We start from the raw sequence: 18,820 nt of genomic DNA, 5'->3' as shown, positions 1-18,820 counted from the left end.
TGATATATTGAAAATTTAATAAATTAAGATCGAGAGAATTTCATCATGTGCAATGCATGTGCTTCATTACTAATAATTAAATATGGCACTAGGTCTCATCTGAGCCCACACCACCCTCTCTCTCTCCCTCTCTCTCTCTCTCTCTCCGTGGGTATTGCGACCTTTTAAATAGTTCATCCTAATTCGACATCTTGCCCAAAGCTTAGTTCTATTAGACTTAAGCCCATGTTGCATCCCCTAACATATGCGCTAAGATAAGGTGGGCCCAACCCATAATCACCCCCATTGTTCCCTTACCCATTACTCCTAGGGTTGTAAATGGACCAGCCTCGAATTAGATTCATCAAAATCCATCCAACTAAAAAGGGGCGGATATGAATCCAATTCAAACTCCAATCAATTTTGAAGATCCCCTTATTTTGGATTCAAAATCCTATTGACAACCTTAATTATTCCCACCTTATTCCATAAAAAAAGGTCTTTTCTTTCTCTATAATTACAATAATAATTAGTAATTGATTATAATGTCTACTAATTATTAATTAATTATAATTATATTGAAAATAGTAATTATTGCAACATAGAGGAGGTTTAAGTAAAATACGTTAAAAAAATATGGTCGAATTTGAAGATCTGACCTAGTTCGGATTTGAAATCCCATTCACATCCCTAATGACACCCACCCAATTCCATAAAAATGTCTTTTTATTTCTTTATAATTATAGTGACAATGTAATCACTAAAACATAGGGGAGGTTTAAGAAAAATATGTTAACAATCTTCTAAAATGATAATAGTAATTAAGTTGTCAATCTCCATCCCATAAAAATCTGTTGATTACATTTTGAGAAAAAAAAGCAAGTAAAATATAATGAAAAAAGAAAGAGAAAACATGTAAAAAAGAAAAAAAATGTGTAAAAACTGAGATCAATGCAAAGGTACGATGAAACTTTACTAATCAAAATGTAAAATAATATTAAAAATAATACATCATAGCTTACTTTTGAAAGTACTAAAATAACCTTTCTTTTGGTAAAAGACTAAACTAATATTAAAAACATGGAAAAATAATTATTACAACCCTCTTTTATCACAACCAATGGTATGTGATAAAAGCCGTATTGATTCATATATCGGGTTTAGTTCCATTGTTGTTTATTGAGAAAATGGCACTACATCAAACCCATTAGCATATAGACATTAGATATCTCTCTCTCGGTACATCTGAAAGGAACATTTCTTGTCCTTATTACACATAGGTATTGGGAATTCTCAATGTTTGCCCTATTTGGGTATGCATTGTTGTGGTTTTGTTTGGAAGTCTGAGGTTCCTAAACCATCATCTTTGTAGGTGTTTGGCATTGGTATTGGAAACACCATCCCGTTTTCTCATAAAAACATTGTTGGGCATGTCTGGGTTGTAAGCAGTTATATTTTGTTTGGAAGCGGTGCTGCCATATTGTTTTCCTAGGAAAACGACATTGGTTTTGTTCAATACCAATATTGTAGAACCGTTTTCAGCATTGGTCATATTATCCAATGTTTAAGATGATGCCACATCATTGCACCATTGGCAACAATGGACTATTTTTTGAGATAACATCGAATTCGGCATTGCTTCAAACCACACTTTCTCGATTTTCAAGGCGTGGTCTAAAGCAATGTTTTTTATGGAAAAATGGAACCAAATAAGAGGTCATTTTTTGAAGTATTGCTTTTTTTCTGACGTGGTGCTTACATGGCACCGTTTTCTCAGAAAACAACATCGGCGCCAAACATCACCTTTGTCTGCCGTAAGCCATCCAACCCATTAGCATTTAAATCTTAATCTTGAAGTTTAAAATAGCATTAAAAGAATGTAATAAATTCCAAAGGTTATCACTAGGTTTGAATAAATAGAGCCCAAGATCTCTTGGATTGTTAGTTTTGTTCAGACAATTAATTAAGGGCAACACTTTGTACTATATCATTATTGTAGTATGTGGTAGATGAAACAGAGAATTCAAATCTGCTGACCAACACATTGCTGGCTACATTCATCTAGCCGTACATTGAGAACATCTTTTGTATTATGTATAGTCAATGTTCCTATTGTGTAGCTGGATGAATGTGATAGCAATGTATTGTGGTTTGCAGATCCAAATGGTGAAACAAAATCTTGGATCTCTAAACCCTCTGGTTAACAATATTTGTAGCTGTGCATTATGAACTTCTCTCCATAAATGAGCATACAATTACGGGATATCAGGGGCGGAGCCAAGTATGTTGGTGGGGGTCCTTGCTCCACCCACCCCACCACCAAACTTTTTGGTATAATTGTTATTCATACATGGTTACCAAGAGGAGGCCGGGTCAAAACATAATGAAATGGGTCTTTGCCCCCCCTCATCCCAAAATATATAAATAAATAAAATTCTTTAAAAAATACATAATGGACCCAAACCTTCTCAATCCAGTTTTTCCCAAGCCCTATTTCTACTTTCTATCTCATTTTCTTGTTTAACTTCGCCCCCTCCCCCCAATACAAAAAAAGAAGAAAATTCCTGACTTCGCCATTGCAGAAAATATTTCTAATGTATGGATGCAGCATTCTGTGAGGAATGTAACCATGACCATTGTATAGATATCATATATTGAATGATCCTTGCATATAGTCATGCTACAACTAACAATTAATGTTCCAGACAATGCAATGTGTGGTTAGTCATGGTGGGTAATCTTAGGTGTTCTCACAGTTTGAATAATATCATAAATCGAACAAAATTCTTCGATCTTTTCAAATATACCAAACCGAAACCAAATTCATTGATTTTGTTAATTGATTTTTTTTTTTGTTCAATTCAGTTCTTTTTTTTTTTTTTATGAACACCACCAAGTAATCCATTAGGCCCTTTTCTGAGCAATGAACAATCGGGCCTTAAAATCTTTATTTGGTGTCCTTTTCTTCTTTTATGACCAAATTCATACATGAAGAGTCTAAAATGACAAGGGATCCGGATAACATTGGCGAGCATTCTCTCCATTTCTGCAATTCTAGATACAAATACAACACACCCGAAGCACAGCTCAAATGCTAATTTCACTCTCCAACATGGAAGATGGTAGGAAAGTCGTTCCGAATATGAGGCCGGTGGCTTTGTATTTTTTGCGGGTCTACGTTGGAACTTGGATTCTTGGAAGGATACATGAAGCCATGAAGGTGCTGCGCTGCATTTGAGAGAATTCGGCTGAGGTCAATGCAATGCAAGCCCATATTCACAACATTCCAACAGTCTCTTGTAACGTTCAATTAGGTCTATCTCCCTATAAAATAAAGCAGATAAGAGATATTCCCAATTTAAGTTGTAAAGGTTGTTAGAGCGCGTATTGCATTGACCGAAGCCAAATTCCATTTGGGAGGGATTCCACATTTGGGGTGCATTATGTTAATTGAATTGCGTTGGTTGGACACCATTAATCTATAGAAATTATTCATGGTGACTTCATATTTGAGTTAAAATCAACCCCACAAGATTGCCCCCCACAACGTCCCACAATACATTTCCGCTATGTATTGGGAATATCTCCCGACAATTAATCTTTCATATTTGAGAATTAGTTCAGAGTTTGAAAATTCTATATTAACTTTTGGGATTTTTACCAAATATAAGTTTCTGGGTCCAGCTTAAAATGCCAGAAGCCACGTCCCAAAAGTCCTCTGAAGTCCCTATTCCCAAAGGGGCACTCAGTTGCAATGTTTTAAAAAGCAACCTAAAACTGGAACCACTTTTGATATTGGTTTTTGGGTTTGTGATTTAATCGCCCGGCTTGAATGAATGGCATGTTCCAATTAAAAAATAAAAAATGGTGAAAATCATTATCCAGGTCAAATGAATCAAAAGTTAAATTGCTGGAGTCAATAAATCGCTAACCAAATTAATAGTTTTTTGGCTAAAGAACAGATTAAGGATGAAACAAAACTAGTTATCTGGACGATATCCAGACCAAACGGTCCGACCGTAAAGAACAAAACTCAACAGGGGGTTGAGTTATCAACACTCAACAGGGGGTTCAGCCTTGATGAGGTTATCACTTTAGGTTGGATACAATTAAAATATGAATTAATGTCTTCTTTCTGGTTTCTTGTTGGCATTGCTTACCTAACAAGTAACAACCCAATACCCAACCACTCCAGTAGTGACGATTGGTATGTTCAATTTTGCCTGACAACCCGAGATTGGGAATTGTGCTGCAATAGTTTGGCCACGAGAGCAATCAAGATTCAAGAGAAGTTGAGAAAAATAGAGGAGTAAGATAAGACTATAGGAGAGGTATTTTAGGTTGTGTTTGGTTGCAATGTAAATAAATTTGTATGCAAAATTATGATAGTACAAATGATTTGAGTGTGAATTTTGTTGCTTATTTTTATTTCAAATTTTAGCTTATTTTATTTGATTGCAAAGTAAATCATGATGTAAAGCAAAATAAGGTAAAATCTAAAACAAAATTACAAAAGAAATTGCATTTTTTTTTCATTTGCACTCCTATGCATTTATATTAATGCAAATAAAATTACACTGCAACTAAACACAGCCTTGGGATATTGACCTTTTTTCTGGGGTGTCGTGTCGTTTCTTTACGAGTTGGACCTGACATGGCTTCAATTGGGCGTCATTGATAGTTCACATCAAATAGTGCAGTCTTGGCGTAGATGCGACTTGACAAATCTCACAATTTGATTAGTTTGGTTTTGGTTGTATTAAACTCATACTTGGGCATCCATAAGAGATTGTTTCGACTTAGGGGTGCCAATTAAATCGGATTTGGTATAATCAGAACCATGTTGGACCGGTCCAATTCAATGTTTGGATCTTCCAATCAGTTCAAATTGATTTTAATGTAAATCTGCTCCAATCTAAATTCCCATTTGAGAGGATTTTCGAGATGCTAACTTTTGACATTTCGAGTGGAGCTCCATATGAAAATCTTTTGAAGCTATATTTGGTGAAAATTTGAAAATCCAGAAAATCAATACGGATGTTCCCAACGCCAAAATTGTTAAGAATAACATAGAAGCTACTCTGAATTAGACCTGTTTATGGGCTGGGTAGCCCGATGGGCCAGCCCAACCCCTGGACAGGCTCGAACACAGATTTGAGCCCACGGGTTTGACATCAGGCCTAAAAGCCCGACTTGAATTTATTTTAGATCGGGCTTGGGATTTGTCAAAATAGCCCGGCCCGACCTTTAAGTTAAAGCAAAAGCCCTAACCCTAAATATCTTAACCCCTCTCTTCACACTCATCTCTTTCTCTTAGTCTTAGTCGAACCTTAGTTCTCTCTTCTCAGTTTTCACAGTCACACCTCACACTCTCAGGAAGACAGAACTGACGAACACACATCAATGCAACCAGTGAACTCTAGCGGACCGGTGGTGAATCCTCTCTCTCTCTCTCTCATCGACGCGAACTCACTTCTCCTTTTCACTTTCAAAATCTCAGCTCAGCTTTATCAGCGCAAACTCAACACTGACAAACACAATCATGCGAACTCAACACCAACGGCCATCTTTCTGTTAGGTCGGGCTTTGGGCTTTTTATTAGGGCCAGGCTCGGGCCCATGTTGTAAGCCTGTTGGTTGGGTCGGGCTTGGACTCGAGCCTAATAAAATCCTATTTATAAAGAAAAACCCAGCCCGACCCATGAAGAGGTCTATTCTGAATAGCCCCAAATGTAGAAAACGTCCCAAACAGGGCCTGAGTTTCACCCTTGGTTTCTCCATCCATGTAGATTGTAGGTGGTTCATGTTTAAATTGATTCACCTATCCACTTCAATTAACAAAAAAAGGAAATCCCAACGCAGCATGTGAATGATGCAGGTTCCTAGTGATCATCAAAGAATCTTCGGTTCAGGCGTTAATCAACAGATGGTATTATTCATCTTGCTAATAAAGTAATAATATCTATGGATCAATTAATTTCCCCATGAAATATAATACATCCTTCCTGTGTTCATGTAGGGATTCTAACAATGTCTGTTTCCAATAAATTTCTCAGCTTCAACTGTATAGAGATTAGAGATACATACACCAAGTATTTCTTTTACATTTTTAAAAGTTTTGTTTTTTAGTTAGAAACAGACGTTCATGTGATCTCATTTGATTATCTCACAAATCACAACCATTATTTGTTTAACCTGAATTCACGTATTCTTGTCTCCTCTTCTACCCAACTGGGTGGCTGTCAACAGGTCGGGTCTGACTCGGGTCCACTAAGGACTCCGAATTGATTCGGGTCTATTGGCTCCAACCCGATCGATTGACTGGCCTTTTTCCCCTGGTTAAGGTGTAATATTAAGGGTAGTATTGTCATTTTATGTTTGGGCTTGTTGTGTTTTTTTATTGATAATAAGTTAAGAAAAAGATTACTTAACTCAAATAACGAAGCAATTTGAACCCAAAAAGTCTTATCGAAATTGTTGGGCCTGGGCCAATAGGGCATAGAATGCGAAAGCTCATATGAAGAAGCGCCTCGTCGTGTTGGCACGTGTCAAAATTTAAATTCGGGCCATCCTTTGACGCCACGCAGAAGTGCAATCATCATGCGACACGCGATCTGACAGGGGCTTTTTGTCTGTTTGCGAGGATGACGTCATCGCATAGAGTTTTCAATTTCCAATGCAGCCCTCATGATGTCAATGAATTGACGAAAATACCCTTTTACAGGGACGCCTTTCTTCACTTTTTATAGACAAACGCGTCCCAGTGGGACTCTCTGTTTCTCACTTCTCAGTGTTTCTGTTTCTCGGTTTCTCCTTATATAAAGGAAGTAGCAGAGAGCTTAGAGCCCCCCCCTTCCCCGACCAACGAAGGCAAAGAAGAAGAAATGATAGAAGAAAGGCGAGGAGCTCCGCACGGGGTGTTGCTAGCGGTGGTGGTGGGCCTAGTGGTGGTGGTGCCGGTGCTACTTAGCGAGCAGGGAGAAGCACTGACCGGAGCGATCTCGGAGATCTTGAGCCCAGTCGGCCTGCTACTAGTCCCTATCGTGCTGCTCCTTCTCATACAGTTCCTGTCGTCGGATCGAGGCACGGTGATCTCCAACATCTTCTCTACCGGCGAGCCGGACTCAATCCACCGCCTAAGTGGGTCCCCGGTCGGCGTCGCTCTCTTCCTCGTCCTCCTGCTCTTTCTCTTGTACAACCGCATCTCCTTATTCGGATCCGACGACGACGACTCCGAATGAGGACGAGCTCATCGATCATATTGCCATTGCTATCCGCCGTGAGGCCCGACCTCCCCCACCCCCCTCCCCCCTCCCCCCTCTATACGTATATATATACGCAGATAATTAACTCACTATGTACTGGTTAAAGCGTAATGATGAAATTTCCAGGTGAAGGAACAGAGTTCTGTTTGTTCTATGAATTTGTGGATGTATTGTCATTTAAGATTTCGATTTAATTTTTTTTTGGGGGGTAGACGAAAGTTGAGATTAATTAATTGAATTGGGAGTTGAGAGCATCAAAATTTGAGTTTGAAATTTTCACAACGTTCTGGGTACTGGAAATGGAGATGGTGATGAAAACGAGGAGGGGAGGGAGAAAACATTAGCTATGTTCGACTGTCTGTCGGTGGCCAAGTGGTGACGATGCTCTCTCTCTCTCTCTCTCTGTACGTATGTACGTATTGATGTGTGTATTGTTTTGTCCTTTTGTGAATGTTCTGATATATTTGATGGGGTTCATTCGGATGGAATGGGAGATAAAAACAAGAACAATGTTGCAAAACAAGTAAACAACAAGAGCTAGCAATATACGGAAAGGTGGATGCTTTGTGGGTTACTGGGTTTATCACTTCAACTAACCCTAATAATAAGACTAGAAAATTGGGTTAAATATAAGTGGTGGTGGTAACAGCTTGAAGTGGAAGTGAGCTGAAGAAGGATTTATTACTTTGCCTTTTTAATAGTAATGAGCTATTAAGGAGGTTGTGAGCTTCTTTAATGGCTGAAGCTGAAATGGAAGTTGGGTTGATTACTCAATAATATGCGCAGTCCGGATCTGCTCCCCATACCTACCCACGGTGACAGTGAGACATTACAGCTGTGCGTTGGGTTGACTCCAACCCATCTAATTTTATGATGTAAAAGAAAAAGTAATATTATCCTGATATTTTATGTTTTTAACGAGGATTTAGGCTATTTTGGAACGAGTATAATACGAATATGTACAGTATGAGTATATATAAAATTTATACCCTACGTTTGTGTATTTGTACTCCTTCCAACTTGGAAAGAATGCAAATACAAGGTTTAAAATACTATGGGTCTGTTTTGCTTGTAGACAGGATTGGAATTGGAAGAAGAGGGGGAGAAAGAAGAAGGAGAGGGGAGGAAAAATAGGGGGTGGTAATAGAGGCGAGGAGGAAGAGAGATAAAGAAGAGGGGGTGGAAGAAGAGAAAAGGGGGGAAAAAGAAGAAGAATAGAGGAGATACAAGGGAAGGATGACCGGCAACCAGCCTTACTTCACCAGAGATGGTGATGCTCGAAGGTTAACTTGGATGGAGGAAGGCCTATGAAACGGTGACAGCTTGGTCGATTAGGGCTTTGGATCAAAGTGGGATTTTTTTTTTTTGGTCAGAAGGGGGGAAGAAGAAGGGAAGGGATGGAATGGCCATTCGCCCGTTGGGAGAAATACCATTTCCCAAGAATGTCATTCTGATCAACCAAATGGTTGGAATCTGAATGAGCCATTCCAATCTGGGCGCCTATTCTTGTGAACCTTTTATATGTAAGGCTTTTTATGGTATATATTTGTATTTGCATTCTTCCCAAACAGAGCCTTGCATTCATACAAAATTAAAGTTGGGCCGTGGTATGGTGAAGGAATCCAGGAACCAACCACCAGCAGCAAGCCTGCCTCTCTCTCTCTCTCTCTCCTACTCCTATTAGTATATTACACATTACCACTCAACTAAAGTTATTAATGCCGGGAGACTACAATAAATGCATAAAAGGAAGCTGCTGCTGGGAGACTACAATAAAACAGGTGTTGCTCCTTTCAAAATTTCAAGATTCCATGACCATGAGCGCTTGATCTTGTTGGCAAAACATGGCAGCGAAAACGGAAAGTAATGCCGCAAGACACGGAACATGATACGGTCAACGGTCCTTTCTTGCTTTAACTGTTCGAATTTTGAAATCCGATAAATGCATAAAAGATTGGCAGCAACCCGCATTGGCACACAGAAGTGCTTCAGCTGGGCTTTTGATCGCTCATCAACTGATCTCCTTCACACCCCCATTTGATGGGCGTAGAATTTGTGTTTACGGGAGAACTGTGACATAGGGTTAGGATGATCAGTCTTGGAGAATTTGGGGTTTCTTGTATATTCGTCATCCTCTTTTTTCTTATCATTGTTTTCCAGTTTTCCATAATTTCGGTGCTGCAGTCGAAAAGATTTCTTGCTGTCCAAGTCCAACAACAGCAAGACCAAGAATATAAGAATCCAACATGATCTGAATAACTTGTTACCGTTTTATTGACAAGTATCAGTTTATAACATGGTTTGGATCTTCAAAACATCATTTTCATCAAGGCTTTCTAGCCTAGGTCTTTAATTGGGACTTTTTTATTTAATTTTTATGAAATGTTAAAATTGGAGTATTATAGAGGGGTTTGACTATGATGCCGGAAAGACATCATACCAGAAAAATTTATAACCAATCAACGGCACCAATCATAGGAGTAACCAATGAAATCAAATGCCAAAACAGACACTACTCACATCCATCCTGTATGGTATCGTTTATAACATGAATTCAAATCAAAGATGTTTCATTTAAGAAAAGATGACATGAAGTTTCAAATTTTCATTTTTAAGTAGGTTGAATCATATTATTAGATAATGAGCTAGCTCATCATATTTTCAAATGATATGAAACACTATTATGAGATATACTCGTTGCTCGTTGACAAATGCATGTTATATGCACAGGTACCACAAAACAAATGAGAATCTCACAAAAATCAGACTTTTTAGGTTATAGAATATAGCCTTTTGCAGTAAGCATTGAGCATACCATAAAGACTCACCATGAGCATGTCCTTGATATAATCCTACCATAAACAAGCGTCCTGTATGATGCAGATGTCCTATGTCTTGTTTGTTTGATCTCTTCTATACCAGCCCATTTCGGTGATCATCGACCACAATAGAAAAAAGCCAAATAGTGAACCGCCTAGGTTTTAATAAGCGGGGTCCTGAAAATACTCACCTACCAGCACCCACTTGAACTTGAGTATAAATGTGTCTTCAAATGTAGCAACAAGTTCTACCTGCCCAAAATAACCACTGCAAAAAAAAAAAAAAAAACCCAAAGAATGAAAGTTAGGTCCATCAGAGGTATGGCATGATAGCTATTAGCTAACTGCCAGAACCACCAAATTTATGTGTTGAGAATAATATAGAACTACTAGAAGATGTAATTCGCACGTTCTAGAATAGCCAATCTTCAATATGGACACTATTTTCTAGAATAACCTGTCTTCGAGCAAAAGTTAGCTTTAGGGAGGGAAAAAAAAAAACTATCAGGAAGTCACAAGTTAATGGATATAACAAAAGAGCTTTGTGCCTACATGCAACTGAATGTTACTAATAAAGCTTTACCACCTAGGTGCTCAGATGAACAGGGTGTCGGACAAGGGAAACCCTTTGGCTGAAAACTACAGCACTTTTGAGAACTACTCCCATGATCTCAGGAGAAACTGGGCAGCAGTGGCTTCTACATCTCCTCAAAAGATAAGAACACAAGCTAGCTGGCTACCCCCTCTGAAGGGCTCTGTGAAATTGAACTTTGATGGGAGTAGTCAAGGGAACCCCCAGGACCTTCGGGCATAGGAGGAGTTTTGAGAGATAAGGATAGCAACATTCTTTCCTTATACTCAGGACCAGTGGGAGTTGGAGACTCTACAAGGGCTGAGATACTAGCACCAGTACAAGGAATACAGCTTGCCAACCAACCAACTCAGAGTGGAGAATTTGGTAATTGAGGAAGATTCCAAGGTGGTGGTGGGTTGGTTGGCAAACCCAAATACTGTTAATTGGGATTATAGAGATCCTCTAAGAAGAGTCAATTGGCTTACAATAAACATGTCAGTTAATTTTCAGTGGGTTAGCAGATCAGAAAATGTTTTGGCTGATTCTCTTGCTAAACAAGGGGTCTCAAGGGTTTCTTTGTACTGGGCAACTTTGTAAACAGATTTCTGTTTAGTGTGAGTTTTGTGCTTTCATCTTTAAAGAAGAGTGCATGTCATGCCTCTTCTTAGACTGTTTGTATGCTCACTGTTTCAATATTAATATCAATTTCTTTCGTCTATCAAAAAAAAAAAACAACGGTTGCAAAAGGGCAGGAAATTAATAAATGAAAGAAAGTTTCCCCATTAGCCTTACAAAAACACACTTGTGTGGGGATAAACACCAATTAGTCATTTTCCTTTGGAGTAAGTCACACCAGGAAAGGTATCCCAAAGAGTCAAAAGGTTGGATCAGGGCCTTAAAGAAAGAAGCCCAGGAAAATACAACAGAGGAGGATAGGGTCCAAATACGACTGTTAGATTTAGAGAAATCCAAATAAATCCCACTAAGGATATGAATCAAGTCCAAAACCTCATCAAATTCTGAATCCCTCACACTCCTCCTCAACCCCAAATGCCAATCAACACCATTCCTCGAGTTTGAAGGAACCAAGAAAGAGTACAAGGGTTTATCTTTATATCTTGACAGGGCAAAAACAGAAGGGAATTTTTCTTTGAAAGAGAAGTTACCCACCCATTTAAAATCTGAATTAGATTTAGAAGTAGTTTCTATACTTAAAAGTTTGTTCAGTCTCAGCTCAATATCAATCCTAGGCCAGCTACTGTTTCTCAATATTAATACTTTGCGCATGACAATGTCCAAATTAGAGCTAGGCAACTAGGAAATAATAAAACAAGCCCTAAAGAATTTTCAATGAAAACAGAAAAGATGTTTTTGCAATTAATATCATAGCCTGTCTTCCCACTCGGCCCCCTCTTTTTTTTTGATAAATAAATAGAACCTTTTATTAATTTGGAAATATTAGCACATACAAGCAGCCCTTGGAAAGGCGCGAGCTGCGATCTCTCCACTAAAGAAGAAAACGAAAGCAATAAGTTACAGTTGTGCCCAATACAAAACTTCCCTAGCTGCCCCTTGCTTGGCTAGACAGTCCGCCATAGCATTTGCTGATCTCCCCACCCATTGTATTCTTAGGTCCATATTTCTTGTCAGCACCTTAAACTTTTCAATTTCATTCCTGAAGCACCAAACTACTGACTCTGAGTCCTGCAACCAGCCTATTACAACCTTTGAGTCACCTTCAACTATTAGCTGTTCCACCCTAATTGAGCTGCAAACTGTACACTTTGCAGGGCAGCAAACAATTCTGCTCTAGTATCACATTCCCGGCTTCATTCTTCAATACCCCACCTAACCCAGAAGGGCCTGGGTTTCCTACACTCGGGCCCCTCTTGAATAATTAAGACTGAGCTACAGAACATCTCCCTCTTTCTCAAATTATTTATTTTAGTTTATGCCAAATAATCAATTATTATACTAAAAGAAGGGCTTTTATGTAAGCCATCAGTGAACGTTACATACTCAACCTCCCCTATTTAAAGCTTGGGGAAGTTCAGTTCAATCCTATCGCGTACAGCTATGACAATAGCATGTTTTAATGCCACTCCTGCCATCTGATTGGTAAAAGGATGGGCACCTACCAGTCCATGCCAATAGCATTTCAGGCCCAATCAAGTATACCATCATTGGGCCAAATGCCTGTAACTGCCATACATTTACAACTTGTTCTGTCTCTGGAAGAATGTTTTACGCATACCCAGCCGCTTGAACCTTGCAAATGATATATGAGCATAGATATACTCAAATGAGACTTTTCTTTTTATTTAACACTATTCAATTTTGTTAATTGAGGACAAAGTAATGGATAATATGTATGGCAAGAATGTGCTAAATACTCAATTGTACCTAGATGCTACCTTACCCATTAGTCCGTGCAGTTTGTATAGAATACTAGAGATCAGATTCCCTAATAACCCCCCCCCCCCAAATACATTCTGTCCCTGTTCTCCCCTTGTCAATGTATCTGAAACTATTTGCTGATTTTTGCGAGCAAAGAAATTTAGCTCTCAATTCATGTGTCATCCGCCTTACTTCCATCAATATATGTGTTTATGCAGACATGAACCTACACCATTGTTTGTTAACCAGCTCTCGTGGTACCTGAATGGACAGATGCAATGAAAGCCAGTTAGGGAAGCTAGGAAACTGGAGATGTTGATGAGAGACTTCTTATGAGCCGGGACAAGAAAAAAAGGATCACTTAGTTAATTGGGAAATTGTGTGCAAAAGTAAAGAAGATGGGGGTTTGGGACTTGGGAGGGTAACTAGAAAAAATCAAGCTCTGTTAGGGAAATGGTTGTGGCATGAGGTGGTGGGAAGCATTCATGGGAGGTCAAAGAATGGATGGGATGTTGGTGTATCAAGGCAAGCTAACTAGCAGCACCTTGGAAGGCCATTCACAACACCCATCCTCAATTCCTCAATTTTATCAGGTATGAAGTTTGTTCTGGCAACATTGTTCATTTTTGGGAGAATATTTGGGTAGGAGACACACCTTTAAAGGATTTGTTCCCTTCGCTATTTTTTGTTTCTTTGTACAAAAAAGAGGTGGTCTCAGGATTTGTCTCACATTTGGGAACACCCTTAGATCCTGTTGAGCAGGAGACCAAGAAGAAGAAAAGAAGAAGGAAGAAGAAGGAGGAGAGGAAGAAGAATAAGAGGCAACTGAGTTAAGGCCTCAACAAAACTTCACTTCAGTCGAGTGAAGCTATCTATTTATATTAATCTGGTCGTACATAACAAAATGTATACAGAATTACGAAAATACCCCTATAGGTACTAAGCCTGTGTACAGTACATATAATACACCTATTAACACTCCCCCTCAAGTTGGGGCATAGATATCAATCATGCCCAACTTGTCACAGAGACCTTGATGTCTGGAATAGTTTAGCCCCTTTGTAAATAAGTCTACAAGTTGGTCTTCAGAGCTGATGTATGGAGTGCATACTTCGCCTGTGATGATTTTCTCTTTGATAAAATGCTTGTCAACTTCAATGTGCTTTGTTCTATCATGTAGTACCGGGTTGGCAGCAATACTGATAGCTGCCTTGTTGTCACAGAGTAGAGTCATGGGTTTACCAACTAGAAAACCCAACTCTCCCAATAGATTCTTTATCCACATACCTTCGGCTACTCCGTGTGCCATTGCACGGTACTCAGCTTCAGTACTGGATCTAGCTACCACAATTTGCTTCTAAATCCTCCAAGTAGCTAGGTTCCCTCCTACAAAGTGCAGTAACCACTAGTAGACCTTCTGTCACTTTGAGATCCAGCCCAATCCGCATCTGTGTAAATTTCAACCCTCAAGTGTCCATGTTTCTGGAATAATAAACCAGCACCCAGGAACTTCTTAAGATACCGTAGTACTCTCTCTGCTGCTTCAAGGTGGGTGGACCTAGGTGCATGCATGAACTGCCTGAGGACACCAACAGCATATGCTATGTCTGGACGAGTCATAGAGAGGTACAACAATCTCCCTACAAGCCTCTGAAATTGCTTCACATCCTTAAGTGGTTCACCTTGACTGTCACTTAACTTATGGTTGGGATCAATGGGAGAGTCAGCTGGTTTAACCCCAATCTTTCCAGTGTCCTTAAGCAAATCTAGGACATATTTCCTTTGAGAGATGAAGATACCCCTTTTTGATCGGACAACCTCAATCCCAAGGAAGTATTTGGCGGGACCTAGATCTTTCACCTCGAACTGAGTGGCAAGGAAGCCCTTCAAACTTTGAATTTCATCCTTCCAGTCACCAGTAACAATTATGTCATCCACGTATACTATTAGGGCAGCCATTTTACCTTCTACTCTTTTTACAAACAGTGTGTGATCTGACTGACATTGCTTGTATCCCCTCTTCTGGACTGCAGTATGAAATCTGCTGAACCAAGCCCTTGGTGATTGCTTCAGCCCATATAAAGACTTCTTCAACTTCCACACCTTTTGTTTACTTCCTTGAGCCAAAAAACCGGGGGGTTGAACCATATAAACTTCCTCTTCAAGGTCACCATTCAAGAAGGCATTCTTGATGTCGAGCTGATGTAGATCCCAATTCAGATTGGCAGCAAGAGAGAAGAGGACTCTAATAGAGTTCATTTTGGCAACAGGTGCAAAGGTTTCTACATAATCAACCCTATATACTTGAGTGAAACCCTTTGCCACTAAACGAGCTTTATACCTCTCCACGGTTCCATCAGCCCCATGCTTAACAGTGAACACCCATTTACATCCAACTGGATCATTTCCCTTAGGGAGATCAACAAGTTCCCATGTGCCATTCTTATGAAGAGCATCAATTTCTTCCTTCATGGCCTTCATCCATTCTGGTACTGAGAGAGCTTCTGCCACATTCTTGGGAATAGGGATACTGTCAATGGAGGTAAGAAAAGCACGAAATGAAGGTGAGATGTTCCCATAGGAAACAAAGTTGGAAATGGGGTGTTTGGTGGTGCACGACCTAACACCTTTCCTGTGGGCAATGGAAAGGTCAAGATCATTAGCAACAGGGAGGTTGGGAGTCAAGTTACCTGAGTGAGTATGATCTTCCCCCAAGGAATCTGATGGCATTTGAGGTACGGCTTTTGGATTCTCCTCAGCTCTTGAACCTGATTGGCCTTTACGACGACGAGAAAAAACACAGAAAGGTGGAGGATCAGAAGGAGGAAGTTGAACCAGTTTCTCCTCATACCTACACTCCCCCTGAGGAGAAACAGGAAAGAAGGGCTCATCCTCAAAGAAGGTAACATCCATGGAGACATAGAATTTCCGTGAAACAGGATCAAAGCAACGATACCCTTTCTGAAAGAATGAGTAGCCAAGAAATATACATGGGATAGCACGAGAGTCCAATTTTCCCCGGGTGGGGGAAAGGTTTTGGACAAAACACCGACAACCAAAAACACGGGGAGGAATAAAAAGAAGAGGGGCCTTAGGAAAGAGAAACTGATGTGGAGCTTTGTACTCTAACCAACGAAAGGGCATTCGGTTAATGAGGTATGTAGAACAAAGGATGGCCTCAAGCCAAAAATGTTTGGGAACATTCATGTGGAGTAGTAAACCCCGTGCCACTTCAAGAAGGTGACGGTTCTTCCGTTCAGTCACACCATTTTGTTGTGGCGTGTGGGCACAAGAGCTCCGGTGAAGAGAGCCATGTGAAGCAAAGAACTCCGTGAGGTCACTATGAAAAAACTCTTTTGCATTGTCTGATTGAAATATTTGAATTTCGGTCTGAAATTGGGTGAAGACCATCCGCTGAAAATCTTGGATAATTTTTGGGACTTCCTCACGGGTTCGCATTGGATATACCCAAGTGTATCTGGAATAATCGTCAATGAAGGTAATAAAGTACTTGTAGCCACTCTCAGAAGGTAAAGTAATAGGGCCCCACACATCCGAATGCACAATGTGAAAAGAAAACTCAGATTTACTATTTCTTTGAGGAAATTGAGTTCTACAATGCTTGCTTAATTGACACGTTTGACAAGAAAAATTGGAAACAGACACGGACTTGCACATTTATGGGACTCAAAAGACAAGTGACCCAAACGACAATGCCATAAATACATTTTACTCTTTTTGAACTGACTCATAGACTCTGTAACAAGAAGGGCAGCCGTATTCTCCAGCATATAGAGTCCATCAACCATACGACCTCTACCAATCGTCCTCCCCAAGGCCAGATCCTGAATCACACAATAGGAAGGGAAAAAAGTCATGGAACAGTTTAAGGAATTTGTAACACTATTGACTGAAAACAAATTCAAAGGAAATTTTGGAACATGAAAAACATTAGAAAGAGTAAGGCCAAGGGGAAGAGAGAGAGTTCCTTGACCAGCTATGGGAGAGTATGATCCATCAGCTAGTCTCACTTTATCTCTTCCAAAAAGGGGGTGATAAGTTTGGAAGAAAGAGGACATACCAGTCATGTGTTTTGACGCTCCAGAATCAATGATCCATGGAGAGTCAAGGTCGTGAGAAGCAACATGGAAAGCTGTGGAAGGATTACCTGATGTGGATGCAAAAGAGGTGGTGGGAGGATCATCCATCTGGCGAATTGTTCTACCATAAAGCTCCAAATGGTCACGGAAGGAGTTGACAATATCCTCTCTTGGGTCGGATCCAGAGTAGTTAGGTTGGCCATGAGGTGGTTGAGTCACAGTGGAGGTGGAGGGCTGATTCTCCCGAGTAACCATATTGGCCATGTGGTGTTTCTTGGTACCTTGTTGCTTGGGTCTTCTAATACCATCTGAACCTTGCTTCTTAGGTAAATCCTGAGCCCACTTCGATTTCCCATGGAGATCCCAACAAGTATCTTTGGTGTGCCGGGGCTTCTGACAATTAGTGCACCACAATTTTTCCTTATCTTCTGCTTTCTTCTGGAGATCTCCTCTCTTGAAAGAAGGTCCACCACTAGTAGAGGGACCCCCCTTTGTTGCCAACACAATTGCATCCCCTCCGGTGTTGTTCATCAAGTTCCTTCTACTCTCTTCAGACTGGACAAGAGCATAGACCTCTGAATTGAAGGAAGATCCTTTGAACTTAGAATTTGTACTCTGATGGGTTCATAGATAGGATTGAGACCATGTAAAAAGGCAAACACCCTTTGCTATGAGACAAGTTTCTTATACAATTTTGCATCTTCCTCACACTTCCACTCAATGTTCTGGTAATGGTCCAGCTCCTTCCAAACAGTTGTCAGATCAGAGTAATAAACTGATAAACTCCTCTCCCCCTGTTTACAAGTAGATGAAGCTGCTTGCAGTTGATAAATTTTGGCATAGTGTCGAAGTTCAGAATAGGTGGACTTTGCCTGATCCCATATCTCATTTGCAGTTTCAGCCCACATGAAGTTCTTCCTTATTTGCGGTTCCATGGAGATCAAAAGCCATGACATAACCATACTATTCTCCTGATCCATTTATCACGTTCTGCATTTTCAGAAGGTGGTTCTTTGATTCTTCCATTTATGTAGCCTACTTTTCCCCTTGCAGTTATGTATAGTTTGATCCCCCTTGACCACTCTAGATAGTTTAACCTGTCAAGAGGAACAACAACCATAGGGAAGGATAGATCACTGTTCCCACTCATTCCATTCAGCATTGTGGAGATTCCGGATGTAGCTGAATCTTCACTACTCATGATTCTCAGTTCAGAAATACACAAAACCAAAGCACAGTCTTACAGAGCTACAACAGTCCACAACAGGACACTTGCTGATTTTCGGCCCCACAGAGAACCAAGCACAAACACTGCAACTGCAGTACTAGGGTTTATCACCTACAGTGTGTAGGAGTCCACAAAACACTATACGAACTGCACATGCAGTGTAACCAGGTCTGAAAGACCTACAGTTCACAACCTTGATACAGCTTCTCAGCCAAAAAAAAAGGTCACAGTAGGAGCAGCAATACGAGTGGTGATTCACCACACCTAATCGGCTGATATCCACTTTCCAGGGCAGCCGAACAGTCACTCAAGTTCTAGGGTTCATCAACAGCCCCTTAGAGTGCAGACTAGGGCAACATACAATCGGAGGAAGGGGAACAGTCCCTACTCAGATTCTGGAACATTAACAGTCGTGCAAGAAGCCATAAACAGGAAGAGAGAAAAAAAAATCTCAGTACC

At 40.1% G+C, this 18,820-nt stretch overlaps 2 protein-coding genes across 5 annotated transcripts in view; one reads left to right on the top strand and one right to left on the bottom strand.

The window, feature by feature from the left end:
- The first annotated feature begins 6,762 nt into the window (after positions 1 to 6,762).
- On the top strand, positions 6,763 to 7,401 carry LOC104598951 (uncharacterized). Its single transcript, XM_010261260.3, has one exon. It carries the CDS (start codon positions 6,863 to 6,865, stop codon positions 7,217 to 7,219), a length of 357 nt encoding a protein of 118 aa, XP_010259562.1. The 5' UTR covers positions 6,763 to 6,862; the 3' UTR covers positions 7,220 to 7,401.
- A 2,388-nt stretch (positions 7,402 to 9,789) lies between these two features.
- Positions 9,790 to 18,820, bottom strand: part of LOC104598952 (DnaJ heat shock amino-terminal domain protein (DUF1977)) — a 32,791-nt gene continuing 23,760 nt past the window's right edge. For all 4 annotated transcript variants that reach the window (XM_010261266.3, XM_010261261.3, XM_010261262.3 and 1 more), the window contains one exon: positions 9,790 to 10,330. The gene's annotated coding sequence lies outside the window, so the exon portion shown is untranslated. The remainder of the gene's footprint in view (positions 10,331 to 18,820) is intronic.

The sequence above is a fragment of the Nelumbo nucifera genome, chromosome 3, assembly GCF_055504915.1.
Source record: "Nelumbo nucifera cultivar China Antique chromosome 3, China Antique-T2T, whole genome shotgun sequence".
NCBI classification, from domain to species: Eukaryota; Viridiplantae; Streptophyta; class Magnoliopsida; order Proteales; family Nelumbonaceae; genus Nelumbo; species Nelumbo nucifera.
Note: the sequence above shows the minus strand (reverse complement) of the source record. Positions and strands in the feature narration are given on the sequence as shown.

Bases quoted from the DNA above. Each gene is read 5' to 3' on its own strand.
- LOC104598951 (XM_010261260.3), top strand. From the start codon at position 6,863: ATGATAGAAGAAAGGCGAGGAGCTCCGCACGGGGTGTTGCTAGCGGTG.